Source organism: Pelecanus crispus, chromosome 10, assembly GCF_030463565.1.
Source record: "Pelecanus crispus isolate bPelCri1 chromosome 10, bPelCri1.pri, whole genome shotgun sequence".
NCBI classification, from domain to species: domain Eukaryota; kingdom Metazoa; phylum Chordata; class Aves; order Pelecaniformes; family Pelecanidae; genus Pelecanus; species Pelecanus crispus.
This window is the reverse complement of record NC_134652.1, coordinates 16,051,093-16,072,538: the sequence shown is the minus strand read 5'-3', so window position 1 is coordinate 16,072,538 and position 21,446 is coordinate 16,051,093. Positions and strand designations below refer to the sequence as shown.

General features: G+C 41.5%; 2 protein-coding genes across 5 annotated transcripts in view; one reads left to right on the top strand and one right to left on the bottom strand.

Annotated features, from left to right (window-relative positions):
• OGA (O-GlcNAcase) overlaps nt 1–21,446 on the top strand; it is a 457,590-nt gene that overhangs the window by 277,354 nt on the left and 158,790 nt on the right. The gene's annotated exons all lie outside the window — the stretch shown is intronic.
• Nucleotides 1–21,446, bottom strand: part of BTRC (beta-transducin repeat containing E3 ubiquitin protein ligase) — a 118,192-nt gene that overhangs the window by 73,534 nt on the left and 23,212 nt on the right. For 2 of the 4 annotated variants that reach the window (XM_075717347.1, XM_075717346.1), the window contains one exon: nt 16,651–16,758. The exons of the other annotated variants lie outside the window; for them this stretch is intronic. In XM_075717347.1, the coding sequence (XP_075573462.1) occupies nt 16,651–16,758 (108 nt within the window). The remainder of the gene's footprint in view (nt 1–16,650; nt 16,759–21,446) is intronic. 4 annotated transcript variants of the gene reach the window in all.

Below are 21,446 nucleotides of genomic sequence, written 5' to 3'. Positions count from 1 at the left end.
CTCCAATGTGTATATATTTTGCTAGATTGACATTATCATTAAGAGTGGGTGGACTGAGCTCACATGAATGGCTGATTTTATTCGCTGGTGTCTGCTGCTCAACAGCTGAGCATCTCCTTCTCACAAAGCCCCTGAGCGCCAGGCTCTTCCCATCTACCCATCCATTCATCATCTCGATGTTAATTGGCCCAGGCTTTAAGCAAATTTTCAACACGATTTAAAGGCACGATGACACTGATTACTGACCCTCTGCCATACGGTGCCTATTGATTAACCTGACAGAGATGATGAGCTTGAGGGAAACTAGGTGTGTGTGGACCTCGGGGCGGGGGGAAAAAATATATATTGTTTATGCAGGCAAAACACTTGTCATTATCCCAAAGGCCAGAATTTGTACTGCACTGGCCCTTAAAACACACTATTGCTTTAAACACCTGCATCCAATACAGAAAATGCTTGCTTGCTGTGGAAAAATGATTACAAATTTGATGTCATGTGCAGTCTGTATTTTAATCGAGTTCCCTGATAAATAGACCCCCTCAAGCCAATCAAGTCTCGCTCTAGCCATTGCATGCGTAGACATCAGCTCGAACAGAAGCCGGGGCATGGTGTGTTTTTAGTGGTATCAGCAGATCCAACCGCATGTAGGAAATCTACTTGGGTATTTCAGGTCTCTAAGCAAATAATACAGTGGGAACACAGTGTCCAAACAGTTACAGTAGAGCAAATGTTTCAAGGGCAAACTGGATGCCAGATGTAGCTGCCTCAGTATTTCTGTTGCCACATTAAAATAGATGCTTTAGCACACACCAGCTAAATAGCACATTTCCCCTTTTCCAGTGCAAACTGTTGATACGACCTGACCTTCAAGCTCCTAGGTGCACTGAGTGAATGCAGCATTTTATCAGAGCTTGAAAATAACTGACATGCTCTTTCACGTTTCTTGAAGTGTCCCCACGCAGCACTTGGTCCTCCTCACCAAGGACAGAGGGGTACTGTCTCAGCCAAGAGGGAGCCAGTGAATAAAGTAGGTACATCAGCATTCTGCCTGCAGACTGGTGCTATATGAAAGGAAAAGGAAGCAGAAGGCCTGTCTAACCCCCGCCCAGCCCCAGGTTAAGTCTGTCAGTCAAAGCACACTGTTCTTTCCCAATTCAAGCCAGCAGCCTGCTAGCAAGCCATGACGTTTCTCTTGTTTGGGGGGGGGGAGTCAGCCCCAAGGGGGTTGCCCCAAGATGCTACAAAGTTAGCTGTCTTCTAATTTGCATCAATGGCTTGCAGGAAACAGGATAAGAAATCTGTGGGTAAAGGTATGGAGAAATTAGCTGTGATTGCCTGATGCCCATGTCAGCCAGAGTGGACTGAAAGGGGAGGGCGGTGGAGGGAGGAGAGAAAGAGAGAGAGAGAGAGGTGTGTGGAAATAAGTGCCAGTCTAAGACTAGAGGTACACACAAGCCTTACGTTCCCTTTCCAATAACCTTTGTAAGTGATAGATGAGTCCAAGTCCATTGTTATCGTTAAGGGACTGTCAGCATCCTGATTTTATAAATGCTGTCTGTCAGTTTATAAATATCTCAGCCATTTCTAACAGTGCTAGGATGAATCCTGGCATAGCCAATGTCAGCCTGAAAGCAGTATTACTGTTAAAAAAAAATATGGGTCTAACATCCAGTGAAAACATTTAAGGATAGCATCTCCTTTTTTCTCCTATCATGAGGCCCAAAATGTTCAAATTCATGCTTATTTGGCTAGTCATTACAATATATAAAAGCAGTCCTTAACACTGGTAACGTTATTTGAGAAAAACAAGCATGAAAGCTGCAAGTTTGAAGGCAATTCTCTGCCTGTTCGGCAGATAAAACAAAAATGACAGCTGTAACACACAGGGAGATCCACAGCAATGAAAATGCAGAGATAAGTATCAGACCCCATTCCTCTTCGGCATTTGCTGCTCTGAACATTCACTGAGATTAGATCCTTTTAGAGAACACCATAAATTGCAATGTGTAGGCACAAGGGGGTGACTTCAGCCCAGAATGAAGGCACAGACAAGTTTCCCAGCTCTTACAAGTTTAAAGTTAAATGGTACTTTTGCAAGGGGTTTATGGCTAAGCATTAGAATGATGGAAGGAGAGGGCAGAGAAGCTGCAGCCTGCCTTGCAGCGACCAATATTGGAAAAGGAAAGGGAATAAGCTAAACGGGCCTTCCAGTTCAGTGCCTGCTTTGCAGACTGGTATGCACGTGTATCGTGATTATATACCTATTATCCTGTTAGCTGCACAGAATCCTGGCTTTTTTTCCTCCAACACGTTTATAGACTCCCCATGACAGGGACTTCTCTACCCCCACCCCAAATGTTTGTGTGGTGCCTAAAGAAATGAAGTTCAAATTCATGCCCGAGCAGCTCAGGTACCTACTATATACTAAATTCTTAAAATTGAAGCTCTGACAGCAGTGAAAATGGAAAAGTACAACACTGCCCCTCCAATCTGACACATACACGCGTGTTCACACAAGTCCCAGTTTGGTCTGCATCTATGTTAACGCTGCCGACAACAAGAAGAGTTTCAACAACCTTTTTTGCAGTTGAAAACCAGGACAAGATTCTGGTTTTTACATCTGTAAAATGGATCCTTCGTATTTTTCATTCATATCAATAATTAGAAAAATACCATTTTCAAAGCAATGAGATGTGATAATGGAACTTCATGACATCAAGAAGAGTTTCTTATTATTTAACTTATTAGCTATTGGTTGATTATAAAGGATAAGTTAAGGGTGTGGGGAGTCTTAGCATTACTAGAACAACAGTAAATTCAGCACAAATATCAAAGATCTGATGAACAAATGCATTTTGAAGAGCATAAATCTAGTTGTAGTTAAAAAATAAACAGAAATCCAGGTGCTGGGAACAAGCCATTTAGGGAAATTTTAAAAAGCTAGCTTCACTTCATACACATTTCTCAAATGAGAGAGAGACGGAGAAAGAGAGAGAGAGAGAGGAAAAAACCATGGCTAATGAGAACAGTCTTTCCACGTTCCCCGGGAAGCAGCCCTGCTTAACATTTCTGTTCTGTGAATTTAAGAGAGTCAGCAGTGGTAAATTTGTTTTTAATATTCAAGCTTTCAAGCCTTGCAAGCTAGTTGGCCAATGGCCCTTTCTATTCCAATGTTTGTTGGTGCCTTATTTACACAAGCATTACATCCGGAGAGCCTTTGAATGTAATTTCACGTGGATTAAGGGAAGAACATTTGCTTTTGCTAATCAGGACATCTGGTTATTTTTGTAACTCACAGACATCTGCATTAGGCAGTTCAACTTCCCCATTCCTCATAACAAGGTTAGAGCTTAAGAAGCCTCAGGGACCTCTAGTTGAATTTTATTATTTGCATTTTTTCACAGCCAGGTCTGTTTCAGAATTTCCTTTCCTAAATAGCACAAATCGATCAGCACCTTCACAGGTATACATATGCTTTTATAGCTTGCACTTTCTATGCATGATTTTATAGTGTACATCTTGTACTCCAAGATTTTATAGTAGTTCAAAGCTATCTACATCTTTTTAAGGAACAGAAAGCACGTATTCCCAAAAAGCATGGGTGAAAACATCCAATTAACCTTATGATACACATAATATGGGTATACTTCCAAACATCCAACCAGGCCACTTATGTAAGGCTGGTGTCAGGACTTGTTCTGAATCTTGCTATCACTATGCTTTGGTTTGTCTCTCACAAGCAGCTTATGCTGCATATCTGCTCCCCACACTGAACAAAACAGTATTCTTCCCTTCCTATTCTTCAGGACAACCTTAAAGATTTCTCCAAGCTTTTTAATTCTTACTCAAATTCTTCTTTAAACAGTTTCCACTGAGGTTAATTTCTCCGCCAGACTGCAGAATTGTGCCACACATACTTCAGGAAGAGGGATTTCACATGCAACAGCAGCTTTTTAAAGAACAGAATCAATCAAGGCTCGGCTCTCACTTCTTTGTTGCTTTCATTTTGCTACATTCCTTTCACAAAAAATTCATTTTCAACACTCATCCCAGGGTGTTAAAGCACTAAAGTTTGAAATTATACACTCTCATTCCCAGCTCACAGGAGTCTTCCCTCCCCCTCCCCCAAATCATAGCTTTTATCAGTGCTTTTGCATGCCGGAATAATATGGGGTTTTTGATTCCTCCCCCTCCCCCCCCCGCACACATGTAAGAGGGTGGGAGGGAAGCACAAAGTCAGCTTTTTCAAGCTCTGAGCATAAGCCAACATTCAAAAAAAATGTCAAAAACATATTTCTAGTACTAATAAGAGTTAGCAAGAGCCAACGGATCCAGAGAGAGTTTTTTAAAACTTTTTATTTATTAAAATCCTCTAGATACAGATTAACTTTCTTTGTACAATATTTATTTCGGCTTCATCTGCATAGGAGCTGCAAGGGCTTTGAGAAAACGGGTTGTAAAATTGGCTAGTTTTGCTGTAGATTTCATGCCCTTCTTGAAGCATTATTTTCTAACTTTTTATAACTTTCCCTCAAAGGACCAATGCTGTCTCACTATAAAACCCCCTTCTCCTCCCATCCCTGGTCATCACCCACACTTATTTTGATTTTTTTTTTTCCTCCCCAAAACCTCTCATTCTGAGCTTTCCCATCAAGTAGAAAAAAAGATCTCCACTTCATATCACACCCCTTCCTTAGAGCCCATGGCTCTCTCACTCCCAAACATCTAATTCAACCACACTGTCCTCATCTTGCTGTACTGTTTTTATGCTTTTCTTGGTTTCTCCTCCCTATTTTTCATTGCAGGAAAGGGGAAAAGGAGATACAAAACAAAGGTATGAAGCAGAAGTTAAGTTGTCTGCCCAAAGTCAAAATGACAGCAAGGGGGAACAAACCCCAAATTCTGTGTCCCACACTGTGTTAACCTTTTAGGTACAGTTCCTCCCCAAAATAGTGAGTGAAAGCAACTCACTTGTTTAAAGAAATGGCTACCCAGTGATCTCACTGCAGTGTTAGATTGACGTGAATTCACAGCTTATTGTCTACAGCACAGTATGTAGAGGCACCCATATCTTTATGTCTTAAGACAACGTGAGCCAGGTGACCCTGCAGCCAAAGCGACTTGGTTTTCAATCTGGAACAGGTTCAAAGTACCTACAGAGTCACCATGGACCAGTTCAGGTGACATAGCTCCACCTCCCCGACATGTCTCACAGTAGTAATCTGTCCACACAGGCAGGCCTCGATGGTTTTTCCAGCTTCCAAAGCTACATTCATTACAGGAAGCATCATCCACCACTCAGCCATGGGGCAGATTTAGTTAACTGTCAATACATGGTGTGTTTACTTCCATATGGTGCTGTTGAAAAACCTCATTGCTGATATAAAAAAAAAAAGGTGTGAGTCTAAACATGCCCCAACCTTTCATCACATCTAGCAAAAAAATTTTATAATCTTCTAAATAAAAGAATGGAAAATTACACATTAGGCACCGCACATTGTAACATTTGGCTAGCAAGCACTGCGGCCTTTTAATGGCTGCCACCCAAGAAACAAACCCCTGGGTCCTCCTGATTTGGCTAGACCAAATTTGAATGTGGCAACACAACAGCCCCTCCTGTAGCATTTCAATTGAAAAGCTCACTATTAGGTTCTGCTATTACAAAATAATTCCAACTCCAAAACACCATCTTCTTGAACTAGAGCAAGGAGTTGCAAAACGTTATTGCAAATCTCACTCTGCTGGGTAAGGAAGAAGAGTTGGATCTGCTGTGGAGACCATCAAATGGGGTGGGTAGTCAAGCAATCAAAGGAGGAAAGATAAAGGTGTATATAGCGTCTCCCCTTCAGATACCTTGGGGCTAGCAAACATTTTGTTCCTATAGGAAATTATACAGCTCTAGATCACTGCCTATTGAAATCCACTATTCGCAGCTTTTTACTACAACATGAATGGCTTATTAAACCTACAACATATCTGTTTTAGTTAACTTCTTGGTGGAGAGGGGCCAGGAAAACAAAATGTACTTAAATGCTGAATTTTTTTTCCAGGCTGAATGCCTTTCATCCAATAAGACATTCAAAGCAGTGACCCAGCAAATGGATTGAAAAAGCAATCTTCCGTCTCAGTGCCACATTATCATTCCTATTCAGTATTCTCGGTGAGATATCTCAATCAGCTGGATGTGTGTGTAAGTGACAGCGCAGCCCATTGCTGGGTTAATTAAACATTTGACTTTAACACCCTCCCCGTCATTAAGCAAATAAAAACAGATAATTCAAACTGCACTTCATCCACGGGGTACACAACATACATGTCAAAATTAAGAGAGTCCAAGGCCCTCAGGGAGTTCTACTCGGGGAGGTAATCAGTTTAAATCTTATCTGGTTTATCAATTATTCTATTGATTAAAGCAGGGTGATTATACAAAACTCCTTCTTGCCACATGGGATACATGTCAGCAGAGGAGGACAACACAGGGAGGCTCAAAAACGATTTAAAGAAAATACAGACAGATGAATAACAGTCTATTAGTACATGCCAGCAATCCATAGATGGAAAGACTGATTCTTCTTTTTAAGCAAGTGAATTAAAGTCCTTCCAAATTAGAGTGCCAATGTTGTTACCTCATCTGCTTTAGAATCAGATCTATATGTTGAAAGGGCAACATTTCTTTGTTTTAAGCAGATGATTTCTTGCCCAGTATTTGAAACATGTTTTATTGCTACTGGTCTTGGAACATTACAAAGACACCAAACACAAGAAATCCCAGGCTTTTAAAAGGCATTATACTTATCTATCAATGACTCTCAAAAAGTGGGTGGAAAGGGCATTCTCAGTACTTGAACTCTCCCACATACATACATGACATAGCCATAAGTAAAATGTTGTATTTTAATGATTAAAGTGTGACAGCTTATTTCAGACATAAAAAGATTGTGCTTCGGAGTTCTGGAGATTTTTTTGCTTTGCAGTCCTCCAAAATGAGACGTTAGCAGCTGTGGGAGCTGCCACAGCCACATTCTCCTGATTTTCACAAGCCCTCACACAAAATCCCACCACAGCAGTCTCTTCTCTCTTGCATACAGCCACAGTACACAAAGCATTCCCAGTTACTTCTCATTTTTTGTTTCCAGGTGAAGAAAGGTTCAAAGGACATCCCTCTCTTCCAAGGTCCGTTCGTGCCCTGAGTTTGCAAGCACAGTCCCACCTCCACTATCTTCCCAGTAACATTTTGTTTCAAGTTTTACTGTCATGTCCTAAAACGGCCTGTACAAGACCTTGCCTTACACATACAAAGCACGGACCTTTTAAAAATGAAACACTGCAGCCTAGGAAAAAAACAACAATTGAAATTTATTTCTAAAAGTTCCCTCAAAGCAAACAATTAGCAACAGCAGAAAAATCAGCCTTAAACCAGGAACTTTTTTTTCCCCCGTAACATCTCCTATGTCTGTTCCATAATGGTCAGACCATTAGCACAAACTATTTATTAGTGATCTAATCACGTCTCCATTTTTAACCAGGACAGAGGGTATGAACCACAGTAGTCAAAACGCCAACAAGCCAGAGAGCCCCAGTGCCCCGCTGGCCAATGCTGTTGGAGTTGCAGTCAGAGAAATTTTAAGAAACAAGGACAGCTAAAAAGAAGGCCTGAGGTATGTTCTTGCCCTTCACCTTCAGAAAGGGATTATATGCCGCTCCATATTGGCACTGTGTGTGCATCCAACCAGACTTCAGCTTCTTTTCTTCTTTAGAAGCAAACCAGAAGCCTGCATTAGCATGCTGTATTTTACTCTCACCACTAGCGATACTGAGGGTGCTATTTGTAATTGTATTCTTTTAAGAGGTTTGTTCTCTGCAGCTGTTTTTTGCTTGCAGTGTATTTTGTGTAATCAGCACATCATCATAAATACATTGGCTGTTCCCCCGAGGGAAGCTGTCACTGTTTAATTTACAGAACAACCTGGCCAATGTGAATTCTAACACTACAGCACTATGGCAAGAAGTTACCACACTCGGAAAAACAGGTTTCTATGAATTTTTATATCAAGAGCTGGTCCCAGGACAATACAAGTTCTAGAAATAGATTGTTTTTAAAAGCACTTTATACACTGGATGGAATGGATTCTTTCCCACTTACAGTTTCTTAAGGCAGCACCAAACTCACTCCCACATTATTTTAAAGGTGACAACCCCAATCCCCCCAACACGACCATCTTCACTTCTGACTTCTACCAGAAGAAGGCACTGTATGTAGGTGTCTTATGCTACGCACCAATTTTTTTGTATTTTTTTTTTAAATGAAGAACAACCCAGAACATCAATGTGTTAGTTGTCTTCATTTCAACAAGGGAAAGTACTCTGTTGCAAGGTCAAATGTTATTACCTACATCAAAAGGTTGCTACACAGTTTATTATTCTGAAGATGCGACAGAAGAGCAAGGCATATTCCTGAAAGAGTAAAAACATATGCAGCTTTATTGGCTGAATGAAGAGTAGCTTCCTTTGTTTACTGGATATATGGTTGTATTTTGAGAGAATAAATCACAAAGATTTTTGTAGAAGGTAGGCAAAAGGTGGATGGTTGATCTTACTATATACAGACATAATTTAGAAAATTACATAATGGTACCAAATTATATTGGCAATCATTTAAGAACTAAACATGAACCCCAAATAAATATCTGGGCATAATCAATGAGTTACTTGGATATTTCATTAGCAATGGCTACTAGAAGCAGTCTGACTACTTGGAAAGGCAGCCAAGAAGGCTGACAACCTGATTTAATTTTTTTTTTATTTTTTTATACATATATATGTGTGTGTATACACAAAAAATAAAAATGCTAAAGAGAAACAACTACTAATGTAAATAAAATCAAAACAAATTTAATGGATAAATTTGTTTGGGAATTCTCCAAATGCAACACAAAACTATTTCATACATTTAAAAAAAAAAATCTGCTTTCCATTTTGGGGGGCAGCTGGTTGTTAAACAAATTTCAATGAAACTAAAAATTCCCAAGTTCTGCAGCACTTTGCTAATTCTCAGTGGTAATTAGAAGCCCTGTTTAACATCACCAGGCATGGGGCAAGTATACAAACATAATAAAAAGAATCATGCACATCACAGCATTTTTATGTATTTTCACAAGCATAGTTTACTTCTACTTAGTTTGCAGAGCATTCTAGTAAATTATTTTCATCTATTTGAAAAGTAACAATATCTAAGGAACCACCAGTGAAGCAAAATAAATACCATCTTATCTCTGATATGGGTTATGAGAATGATCTACCAAACATACACAAAGCTGAGCAGAAATGGCTGAAATTTTACGGAAAACCGAGTCATCCGGTTGTCTATAGAAGAAAGAATACAGGAAAGAGAACATCTGACTATTTTTATGCACCATGGAAGTAGTAGCAAACAGAAAGCAGAAGAAATAATAAGAACCTCACCTGACACAGTGTAGCAAAGTATCTCTTCAAGCTATGAATTTTAAGATTTAGCAACTGCATTTCTGCACTAAGTGCTTGGGTTTGTCCCCCTGAAATTTACATGTGGTCACATAAATACGTGATCTCAAAGAAGAAATATTTCATTTTGTTCTTTCTATACGTGTGTGTGTTTAAAGTTACTCAGGACTACCTCTGCATGTTATATTTCCCAAGAATCACTGAATTCTGACTAACGTTGGCTTAAATGCTGGACCACAAAGTACTTCATGACTTCCCTAAATTTGTGGTAAAATTCCGTATTTTAATTTTTAAATTAAAATTATTATTTAATGTGGTATTAGTTCTTTGCCACTTCTCCAGAAACAGGTAAAACTGATCTTGCACAACCGGCTCCCGCTGAATCACTGCCCACGGACCCATCAAATTCAAAATGATAACCGAGCCAAGTGATTTACAGCAGACTACGCTGGTGCTAAACACACAGAAACATTTATGATTGCTGTGAGGGGACTGCAGTGGGGTACACTTAATGCCTTCTTTGTATAAAGCAAGAAAGAGTAAGATTAAGACGACGGTTAGAATATTTGGAAGAGCGTGGAAAAGTCACTGAAGTGTTGTTTTTAAGAAAAAAAAAAAAAAATTAACACCGTAAGTAATGTGAAGAAGGAGTTTTGTTAAAGCTCTGGAGAGGCCCCGGGCCCATCGGAAGGGCTCGGAGGAGCCGAGCCCGCCGGCCCTGCAGTACCCGCCGGGGCCGTGGGAGCGCAGCACAGCACAGCGCAGCGCCGGGCAGCGCCGGGCCGGGCACAGCGCAGCGCCGGGCAGGGCCGGGCCGGGCACAGCGCAGCGCCGGGCACAGCGCAGCCCCGGGCAGGGCCGGGCAGGGCACGGCCGGGCACAGCGCAGCGCCGGGCAGGGCCGGGCCGGGCCGGGCCGGGCACAGCGCAGCGCCGGGCAGGGCCGGGCCGGGCAGGGCACAGCGCAGCGCCGGGCAGGGCCGGGCCGGGCCGGGCAGGGCACAGCGCAGCGCCGGGCAGGGCCGGGCCGGGCCGGGCAGGGCACAGCGCAGCGCCGGGCAGGGCCGGGCCGGGCAGCGCCGAGGCCGACCCCCCCCCCCCCCCACCAGCGCCCCGCTCGCTCCCGCGCACATGCGCGGTGTCGTGTGCGCGCACAGGCACGGCCCGATTCTAATTCAATTAGCGCAGTCTGCAACTCCAGAAAAGAGTAATTCAATTAGTGCATTGTGGAGCTCTACACCACCTCCGAGCAGATGTTCGCAGTCCTGAGGAGCCGGAGCTAGCTTTAGAAATACCTGTAACGCCTTCAGTGTGGCGCCGCATCTGCCGTTCGTCACTACGGCTTCATACACCTCTCCGACTTCTAACGAGGGAGGAACGGAAACTCGGATGAGTTTTGTTTCATTTTTTAAACTAATCAGCCAAACTAATGCCGGTGCGCTAAAGACCTTGCCCTCTCCGCACCAGGAAGAGCGCATTACACTGTAACGAGATCATTAACGCAGAGGCTGAAGGAGGGGAGGCTTTTTAGCTACAATGCTCTTTAAATTAACCATCATGCTGGGCATGCTGGGGTGGTATTTCTCAGTGACAGATACTATCACACTTCTTGATGCTCAGACTGAAGAACTACTAAAAGCACGTGCAACTTTTGACAGTCAATACGGGTGCAGAATAAATGCCGATTTCTAATTGCCAAATTGTAATGTGCTACCAAAAAACCCAAAACCGTCCATGCTGATCCGCAGAGAAGGATTTCTTTGCCATTTCAAAGAAGGGAAGCACCTCTTGTTGTTGTTGCTGCTGGCCGGGAGCCGAGATCTTGCAGCACAACCCGGGGGCTGTCAGAGTTTGGTGGGCTTCCCAGCATCACCGAGTAACAGCACAGGTTACAGTAACAGCCACCAGCCAGACAAGGTCATTAGGTTTAAAGGGGGATAAATCCTAAATATGTTTAACAAAGCTGTTCTCTAGTCACTGGGCATTTACTTCATTTGAGGGGGGGAGGGGGGGGGGGGAATCCCTGGTTAGGATAACCCTCTTGGTCCTCCTACAGTGAAGCTCCCAAAAGTCTGAACCGCAGATGGAGGCTGGAGTCAAGTGCAAAAATTACGCAATTAATTTGGCTTCATTTCTGCTCCTTCTCATACCCCCTCTCGTGCCTTTATAATTGCTCCTGCCAGGTGGTAAGATGAGGAGAAACAGGAGAAACTGCTGCCGAACAGCTCCAACAAGAAACTTCGCTTAAAAAAAACCCAGGTGTCACATTGTGGCAGTTCAATATTTCATAGCCAATACAAGGAATGTGTAACAACACTGCAACTTTAAATCTTTGCCTCCCGTGTCAGTCTCTCTCCTCTCATTGTAATGCCAAAGGGAACAGCAATCAGAGTGGAGATGTTCAACGTGATAGAGGTCAGGACACCAGTGGATCAACGTACCAGAAACACGACCTTGTTTATTTTTTTCCCCAGTATTATTGTTTACAGGGTGCTTTGCTCATGTACCTTGTGGTTCTTAGCTAAAAGATGAAATTACAGCCCAGGATGAAGCGCTCAGGCACACATCCAATTTGTGTTTCCATCTCAGAAAAGAAAAAGCTTCTGAGGCCCTCGGGCTGCCATTCAAACTTGGAGAGGCTGACATTTTTAACAGCATGAACCAGAGACTGGCAGAGGGAATGATCTAATGCATTTCTGACTTGTCAATCAAAGATCTCACCTCTGCTGTCTTGTAAACAGTTGGGGGCCACCTAACTACATTCATAACCAGGGGAGAGCCTGCCGCCAGCCGGGGGGTGCTGGAGCCACATGCTCTGGCTATTAGTCACCAAAATTATGATTCCGTTTTAGAGGCGCACCGTAAACAGCCCGCGGGCAGATTTCACACGGCCGCTGGGAGAGCGCGAGGGGGGAATACAAAGCAGGCTTGGTCGAGGGCAGCCACGTCCCCACACTGATAGAGTCTATTGACTGGACACACCATCTCTCCCCCACTTAGAGACAGAGCTACGCACACCAGAAAATATTTGCTCCAAAGCCGAACAATTTCCTTCAAATGCTCTTCTCAAAAATGCATTTCTAAGCATGCACAGCTTGCCCACCCCGAGACTTTAGCTTCAGCCTCCTGTATAACCATAAATAATGTACTACTACTCACATTTACACTGTATTTCTCAGCAATAAAATGTCAATTTTTAAGGCAAAAATGCATGAACAAGCTGACGGAAATTTACAGAGACAACTGTTTCTAACAACTTCCTGATGATGTTTCTTTAACAAATATTACACTTCCTAACATGAAAATATAAACATTAGAAAAGAAATAGATGTAAAAATCATTTGAGAAATGAGTTCATCTCTTCTTCATGGGTGCAACAGGCTTCCACCACTACAAACCGTTTACATCTTTCATACTCTCACCCTTCTCCAAAAGTGATCTCGGCCCAGAGGAAGGAGCAGTGTACATCACCTCCATGCTGCACAACCTCAAGCACGCTCCTGTTTACTTCCATTTGCCTAGCAGAGTACACCCATGCTTTCCTCAACCAGGACAGAACTTTCTGCCAAGACTGAGGAAGACACACCTTGCTTCTGCAAACCAAGCAGAAGCTAGTCCCCTTCATCTGACAAACCCTGATGTGTAGTTCTTCACGATGGAAGACCTTCACTTCAGGTAAAGCAAAACATGAATTTCTGGCATTCCAGAGAGACACTTCTGTATTCAACAAAATGCTGCTACCCCTACCACAAAAGTTAATCCTCCTCTTTGACTACCAGAGCATGTTACAGAAATAGGTTCAGATCTTGCAAAGTGAAGCTGACAAGACAACTCTTCGCTTTTTCACTGGTGCCTAGGCTCCAGCCAAAGTAGTAAAAGCATGGCTCTTGTCCCAAAAAGTTTACAATCTAAACTGGAGCTGATATCTGTGAGGGGTGTCAATTAGGTAAAAAGGAAGAGCTGGACTATTCTCTGTGATTACCCTGATACATAACCTTTGGCAAGACTTTTAAATTGGTCCTTAGGTCTCCTCATTTATACAATACCTTACAGAAATAAATTCAAGGAAGTACTATGGTCTTCTGCAAACCTGGAAGGATTAATACAATCATTTCCTTGGCGTACCTGATGGGTGTAACTGTAAATCAGAATTTTCAGAGAACTGCGACTATTAAAAGCAACATAAACTGAGGCTTGTGAGCATGCATGGAAAATTTTTTAAAAGGGAAAGTAATTATCTTCAAATGAAAAGTGTCATGAAAACAGACACCTGTTGGCACATCTGGAAACATCCAAAGCACGGATTTCTAGGAAAAAGCATATACTCTGCATAAGTTTATTTTTTTTATTAAGAGAATCTACATGCAACCTAGTTTTCAGCTGCTTTGCAGAATAACAGTACAGTAAAATTTGGCACCCAAGACGCTGAAAACGGAAGGGCTGGCCTTTTTCTCTTGTTAAAATATCCTCTTTGAGTTCATGTTCCAATTTGCTGCCATCTTCCACCATGATCTCTATGAAATTCAGTTACACAAGAAGACTATCAGCTGCAAAGCCCTTTGAAATAAAAGATGTTAAAAAGAACTGTTTCCAGCTCCTTATTCCCCCATGCCTGGGTTTAGCCTTAAAACCTTTCCCACTGTGGGAGGACTGCCAAACAGAGCTGAGGAACCAGAAGATCCTGTTTTCACACAAGTGTCTCTAATAATAACACACAAAGAAGAAAAATGAAGTTATCTGACATATTAACAGAATCATCTCTAAATCGACTATCTGCCAATGTTTCCCATGAGGAGTCAGCAGGGCTTTAACTGAGCTATTCAAAAAGAGCCTCTTTCCACATTTCTGTCTGAGCATCTGAAGGTAAGCATGTAAATAACTAGACAAATTCAGCAGTGACTAAGTAGCCTTCCAGATGGCATCTTCTCTTTTGCCACAAGCAAAGAACATTGATATGCTTCTCCAGTTACTTCAAGCTTGCTAGGGAAAAAAGAAAATAACTTAATATGAGAAAATTTGCTGGGCTACAAGAAAGTCTTTAATGCTTTCCTGAAGATTTGATACCAAAAAAAGCATTAAAGAACAATGAAATATTGCAACATCACAGCTTCAAGCAGGCTCCAAACCACTACCATGTACACTTCTGCACTGGAAAATGCAGAAGCCATACCTCATAGAGGGGAGTTTTCTTCAAACCATGCAAGTTAATGGGGATCAAAACCCACTGAAAAAAATGGACTGAAATATGGATGACTCATTGCTGTAGAAGCTGTTGCTGGCAATTTAGTTTCTCTCTCAATTGGCACTAAGCATGTTCCTCAACAGAGTCGGAGTGCTGTAAAGAGTACCAGTATACCATTTTAGATGGCAAGTGGGGCAGATGTCCCCCATTCCCATAGTCACTAAACACACATGGAAATGTCTCTCAAAATCTGCAGGAATGCAAATGTCCAAGTCCTACTACACTCCCAAGAAGACAGTACATGGTGAACGGTTGTGCAGCTGACTCATTTGACCCCAAATATCAATGCGCTGCATTAGCAGAAAAGTTATTGTCCATATCTATCATTAGCAAGAACATCTTGAGCTAAAAGAGGCTAATTTCCCTTCCCCTTTGTAATATATGCTTATTCTGAGTAATCAAAAATAATTCAAGTAGAAAGAAAGGACTCCCAATTTGAGTTTATAAATTGCTTTCCGTATACTGGTAAGGTTCTCTAAAACCTGAGCTTAAAGAGATCCAAGATTTATTCAACAGCAGAAAGCCCAAAAATGAGGCCCATCCGATTTAGTCAAATTATGCAAATCAGGATTAGAAGTAGGAGTCTAAATTCTGCCTGTTGTCTCCAGAGTCCTCTTAGACTAATAAAAAGTCATCTTCCCCCTCCCCCATGGAAAGCTCTGCTAAAAGCTTGCTTCAGCGAAGGAGGCCTGGCAGGACACCTTCCAGAGTCCATCAGTACTACTGCTGGGTCAGCAAAAAGAGTTGCAGCAAAATGATGCAAGACACTTAAGCCTCCCCTGAGACTGCAAGGATTATTTCCACAGTACTCTCCTAGCCGTGGGAGCAAGAAGCCAAATTCAGAATAATCTTTGCGTGCTGTCGTTTAGAGGCAGGTAACGAACTTTCACCAAAATGACTGAAAATTTCAGAAAGATTCTAGCTTGTTCGTTATGTCTGGTTTCGCAAGATGCTGGTGAAAACTCTCTGCCACAGGTTAGGTCAGCAGCAGCGTAATGCAGCAGCATAAACCTTGAAGTAAACTTTCATACCGCAAGCTCCAATGAAGATGCAGCCTACAGAGATGTTCCTAAGGTCCCTCAGTCACTGCAGTTCACACAGGACATCTCAGAGACAGAGTATCCAACATGAACGTAACATCTCCGCAGCCCAGTCTCTGTTGCTCTCCTGGTTATATCCACATGTCGTCATAAAATGTTTGCAATGATCTTGAGCGCCTTGTCTAGGTTTCTAGATGCCTACCCAACAGCTGCCTCACTCTCTACCCACAGGAGAGTGGCTGTGTTTTGTAAGATTCACTGGTCACCCAAAGCATCTGAACAAACCTGTTTGGCAGAAAGCTGTCTCATGACAGAGAAAAGCTTGAATCTAACAAATTCAGGGACCAAAGAAAAAACAGGTTTCCTTTACTTGCCTTTTGATTGACAGCTTGCTTGTACAATAATTTTCTGTAGCCAAAATGTCCAGACTACTGCTAACAAACCTGAAGTAAACAAATGCTGGCATCAATTATCACTATGGCAATGAACCCGCCCCCTCAGTCCTCTAAGTGGCATACAGAAAATTTAGATAGGAGGAGAATCACTGCATGAATAGCCAGATTGGAGACTGTGTGATGGATACTGTTTGCCAGATATAATTAAGTGATATATTTTTGACACAACTGAAAGCCAACGGAAAAGATGATGGCACCAAGCCAATTTAGACAAAATAATTATATTACATCGAGATAATGGAAATGCCCCAGTACTGAGCTGCCCTGAATCTACACAAGATGGGTTTAAATACCAGAGGAGATCTGAATGACATAGGAGAGGCATACAGTAGGAGGCAGAATAAATGGAGGTAAAGCAAGCAAGGAAGTAAAGAAGGAGATGCACACGTACACAGATGAAGAGAAAAGGAGGAGTGGGGAGAGACAGAAAGTACCTGGAAAGCTGGGAGTGCGCCAGTCCCTGGGTTATACAGGCATCGCAGCGAGGGCATGCTGTCCGCCAGGCTGGAGCAGCCCAGCCACAGAGATCTGGGCATAGAGCACTGCAGAGAAAGGACAACTATGAGATGGGACTGTATGAGACAGGATGGCACAGATTACAGGAACTTTCAAGGCTTAGCCAAATGGCATCAACACAACTGCACCTGGCCTTAAAGACCGAGACATCTTTAAGAGAACACAAGCTGTTGATGAGTCTTTTGCTTGGGAGAAGCTTTACAGACATCATAGTAGCAAGAAAAAGGCACTACAGATCAAGAAAGTAAATTTTTGATCAATTTTCTACACCAATGTGTGAGTTTTTCCAGTAACAAAAAGTTTCTTTCCAATTAATCAGACCTCTTCTCCACACGCATCCATGCTCCAGGCACAACACAAAGCAAGCAATTTTGCAAGGGAAGCAGAAAAGAAAATGACAACTTTAAATGTAATACTGGCAGAGAAAGAAAAGGGTTTGCATGTTTGGTTTTTTGTCTGTAATGGGGATAAAAGGAAAAACCTGCAATCCAAGGTGAACAGGAACTTGGTGACACTGTATAGAGTTTCATGTTTCTGCTTGCCTTGTTATTAGTTAAATAAAATACAACTATTACAATAAATTGATTCTGTTCCTCCAAACACAAATACAAAAAAGGAGTCAAAGCAGCCAATCAAGGAAAATACTAGCCATTTTGATAGTTAAAGCCATTACCCCCTGAAATATAGAGTTGCTTGTTCATTTTACACCACTACTATTAAATTTAGGGATGCATTATGATAGCAATTGCTTTTACCAGCCACAGAGTTTTTGATGCCATAAGCAATGCTGCATTTGTCTAATTACTGGCAAGGCAGGAAAAAGCAAGTATATTTTAAATTGGCAGATAGCTATGAAAACTGTAGGATGTGACAGATTAGATGCTAGAGATTTCAAACCCTCATACTCTTCTTTTTTGCACTCCTCCCCTCACCCCCCCCCCCCTTTTTTTTTTTAAAAGGGGGGATGGGAGGAAATGTGAGTGGAAAGGGCAGCTGGAGCGGGTATGAAATGACAGCTGCCTTTTGAGCCACCATTTCTTGCTGCTCTTAAGAGGGCTAGAAAACCTTGCACAATCTTGCACTAAATTAGTATGTAGGAGCAACGTAACCCATCCTTGAATGAGCAGAAAGGTGATCACCAACATCCATAATCTGGTACTGTGCAGACAGCCAGAGAGAGATTAACCCTGTCTATCACCACGTTCTTTGCTGTACTTTGTTGCAATTTACACTGCTGTTCCAGAAATAGTATTAAAAGACTGCTGGGGATCATAACCTATACAAATGTGCTTATTAGAACTTTACGATACCTTAAAATAAATTCCTCACCTCCTTTTTGTTTTTAAAAACACTCTTCACTTTACAAAGATACTGAAACTCAAGAACTTGAGCACGTCATAATATTACACATCACACGAATTTGTAGATAATGCCCACCCTGAAGACAAAAAAATTACAGCCATAGTATTACAACAAGCAACAAAAATCTGAGCCATGCTTCCTTGTCTGCCATCCTAACCTCCCAGAAAGCAAACACTCCCACAAACAAAAACCTTCCAAATGCCAGCAATCTTTTCTTTGTAATGTAATATGTATCACCTCAGCCATTAAAAGCTGTTGTGACAATCAGCCTTAAAAAAAAGTATATGAAGCAGACATCTATGGTTAAGTATTTCACCAATTTAATAATGCATTTACTTAAATCAAAGTTGTTTATCACTCTCCAAGAACATCACAGTAACAAGAGAGATAAACTACAACAGGGTACCTCAGATGATGCAGAGCAAATTCACTAGGTAAGCATCAGCTGCTTAACATTACCCATCCTAGGATTCATAACATAATACAAAATAAATATGGGGTGATTTTTTTTTTTTTTTGCACACAGACTTACAAAGTCTTGCCCCAACCATTTATTCCCTCTTCTCAGGCTTTCCCATCCCTTGTGCTGGCTCAGGTTTTCAGGCTGTGATAATGAACCCGAAGAACTGATTGCCATTAAAGTTAGATTGACAAGATAAAAGAGGTTATTTTAAATATTTGTACTGACCGAAGCATGGCAAGACACCAAGGCAGGAAAAATGAGGACCATTCTGTCAGCGGGAAGGCAACCTTACGTTGCCTCAAAGTTTATGCGAGATTATGGCTCACATCAGTCACTACAAGCTGCGGGAATGGCATTCCATTGTGCCAGCGCACTTAGAAGGTAATGAAATGTCTTCCTCCAAAATTGCCACAATAACAAAGGAAAACATTGGAGGTCTATTCTGCAGAACTCCCTGCACCTACAGAGGATATTGTTACTCACCCATGCACTCTCACTGCTTAGTATTATTCCAGAATTAGGAAGTATGCGGTAATAAATTAACACCTTAGATTACTTCTGAATCTGCTCCAGTATATAACAAAATTTACACTACTGACACAGTTCTGTTACTTATCTTAAAAAAATAAGTGTGAAGTTGCACAGTGTGGGGGGAAAATGTCATTCCTGTACTTGCCTTTTACCTACTGAAGGAAGCAGAGACGCTAAATTACTGTTGGTGACTGAAAGAGGCTTATTCACAAGCATGAACAAAAGGCCCCAGGTGCTTCAATAGAAACAGCTTGTGTGTACATCAGATGAGTGACCCAACAGAACAACTTCATTTACAGCCTGATCTCTGAAAAATCTCAACAGCCTCTATCCCCATCCACTGAGCAAGCCACGTGTCAAACACTCACTTTTGTACTGTCAGCTCCACAAACAAGGGACTGGCCTCAACGTTCACTACTTGAAAAGCTGACTGACAAAATCCTCTCCTGAACTCAAGTCAATCTACATTGATTCTTCAAAACAAAGATACAGAGGCACAGCGTTTGCACTACAGCCAAATGGGAATGCTGATATTGCTTGCTAAGTACTGGGCCAGGATGCAGCAGTCTCCCTACCTTCCTGACTCCCGACTGCATTAATACTTCGGATGTCTGCACAACTTTCAGACCCAGAGACGCAAAGCTTTTCATTTATAAAAGCTAAGCATCTTCAATACACATTGAGTGGCATAAGATAGGGAATTATTTGACAAAACACACAATTTCTTTTTCCAACTGATTTTCAAGTCCCATCCCCTGAACTCTGAAATATATTTTCCCACTAAAGAAACACAGAGAACACAGTTGCAAACAAGACCAGCATCCTCCTCCTGACAGAGGCTGGTATCAGCTGCTCCACTAGTGATTAAAATGGGCTTGCCTTATTTTGAATTAAAATAGGCTAGAAGCATTCACAGTCACTGGCTGAGCTGAGTGGGCAGTAACCGTGAGCTGAAGGGAAGCCGTATTTTAACCTATTCAATTATTCTTGTAACTATATTGCAAGAACATTTTTGACTATATCAGATGTTCTGCCTCTAATAGCCTACCCTCTCTTCCAATTATTTGATGTCCTAAAGACAAATCTCAATACACACTCAATGGCTAAATTTTTGCCAGCACTAAAAATTGGTTATTTACTTTATTTGCTATTGCATTACAAGACTATACATTACCATTTCAGACTGCTGGGGTTTTTTTGTTGTTTTTTGGGGGTTTTTTTTAATCAAATTTGTTCTCTTCTAGTCCTTCAGCAAATACAATATACTAGGGGTAACTAACACAGTTTTAGTAAATTGTGTTACAGGTCAGAAATATATCACCTTGTCCTGTAAAACTAAGTGGCTCTACATGGGGAAAAAACCAAAAGTTCTTGGACTACTACAATTTACAACTATAGTGCACAGGTGTGAAAACACAAACTCACTGTATTGAACTCACTGTAAAACAAGAACAACAAAAAAAAAATCAAACAATATTTTAATGATATTTTCTTTATAAACACTTCAGAGAAATTAATTAGACAGTAATACAGAATGACTGTCTTTAATTGTGGTGCATTTTAACATAATAAAGTGTAATAACCTCTTATCCCTGTCTGAACCCTTCACTCAATCTTATGATATCCCACGTGCCTAAAATGCCTTTGATTTACAGGCAACCTAACATATTTTTGCACATCTTCACAAGTGAGTGGCAAAGTAAAAAAGGAAACACAATTTTTTTCCAACGGCTGGGTTTTGGTCAACTGTACACAATAGTAATTTTAGCTGCTAACGACATCTATTTCAATCCTTTCCTAGTTCAGAATTATTTCCCTTCTACTACAGTGTCCAGTGCCTTCCGCAGTTGAACTCTAAAGGTAAACCAATAACAATTTCTACTTCCCTTGGGAGATGGAAATTAAGATCCTGTTCACCCAATATTTTCATTAAGGAGCATAAATAGAGTATGACACTTTTTGACAAGAGCTGAAGAGTTTAAAAACTGAGAGAAATGGGGCTTTTTCTGCTTGGTCCAGCTGATCATAAGCCAGGGAACTAGATAAGGTTGTACAAAGAAAAACAGAAACACAAGTTGTAACTATTTAAAAAAACAGGACAAAAGAAGAAAAGAAGTGCTAGAAATTCTACCACCCAAACTGGAGCAGACAAAACATAAGGGATGCTCTGAAGATGAGGAGACAGATCTTTCCCCACCTCTTTTTTTCATCACTTTAGAAATTGAATATGGGATGGCTGGCAAGTAAAATTCTCCCTGAAAGTCTCTTTTGTAGTACTGTTCCCTGCATGCTCTCTAAAATCTAATTCTCAGGAAATGTGCCTCGGGAATTTTGATCCTTTATGATCCGCTGCTATTT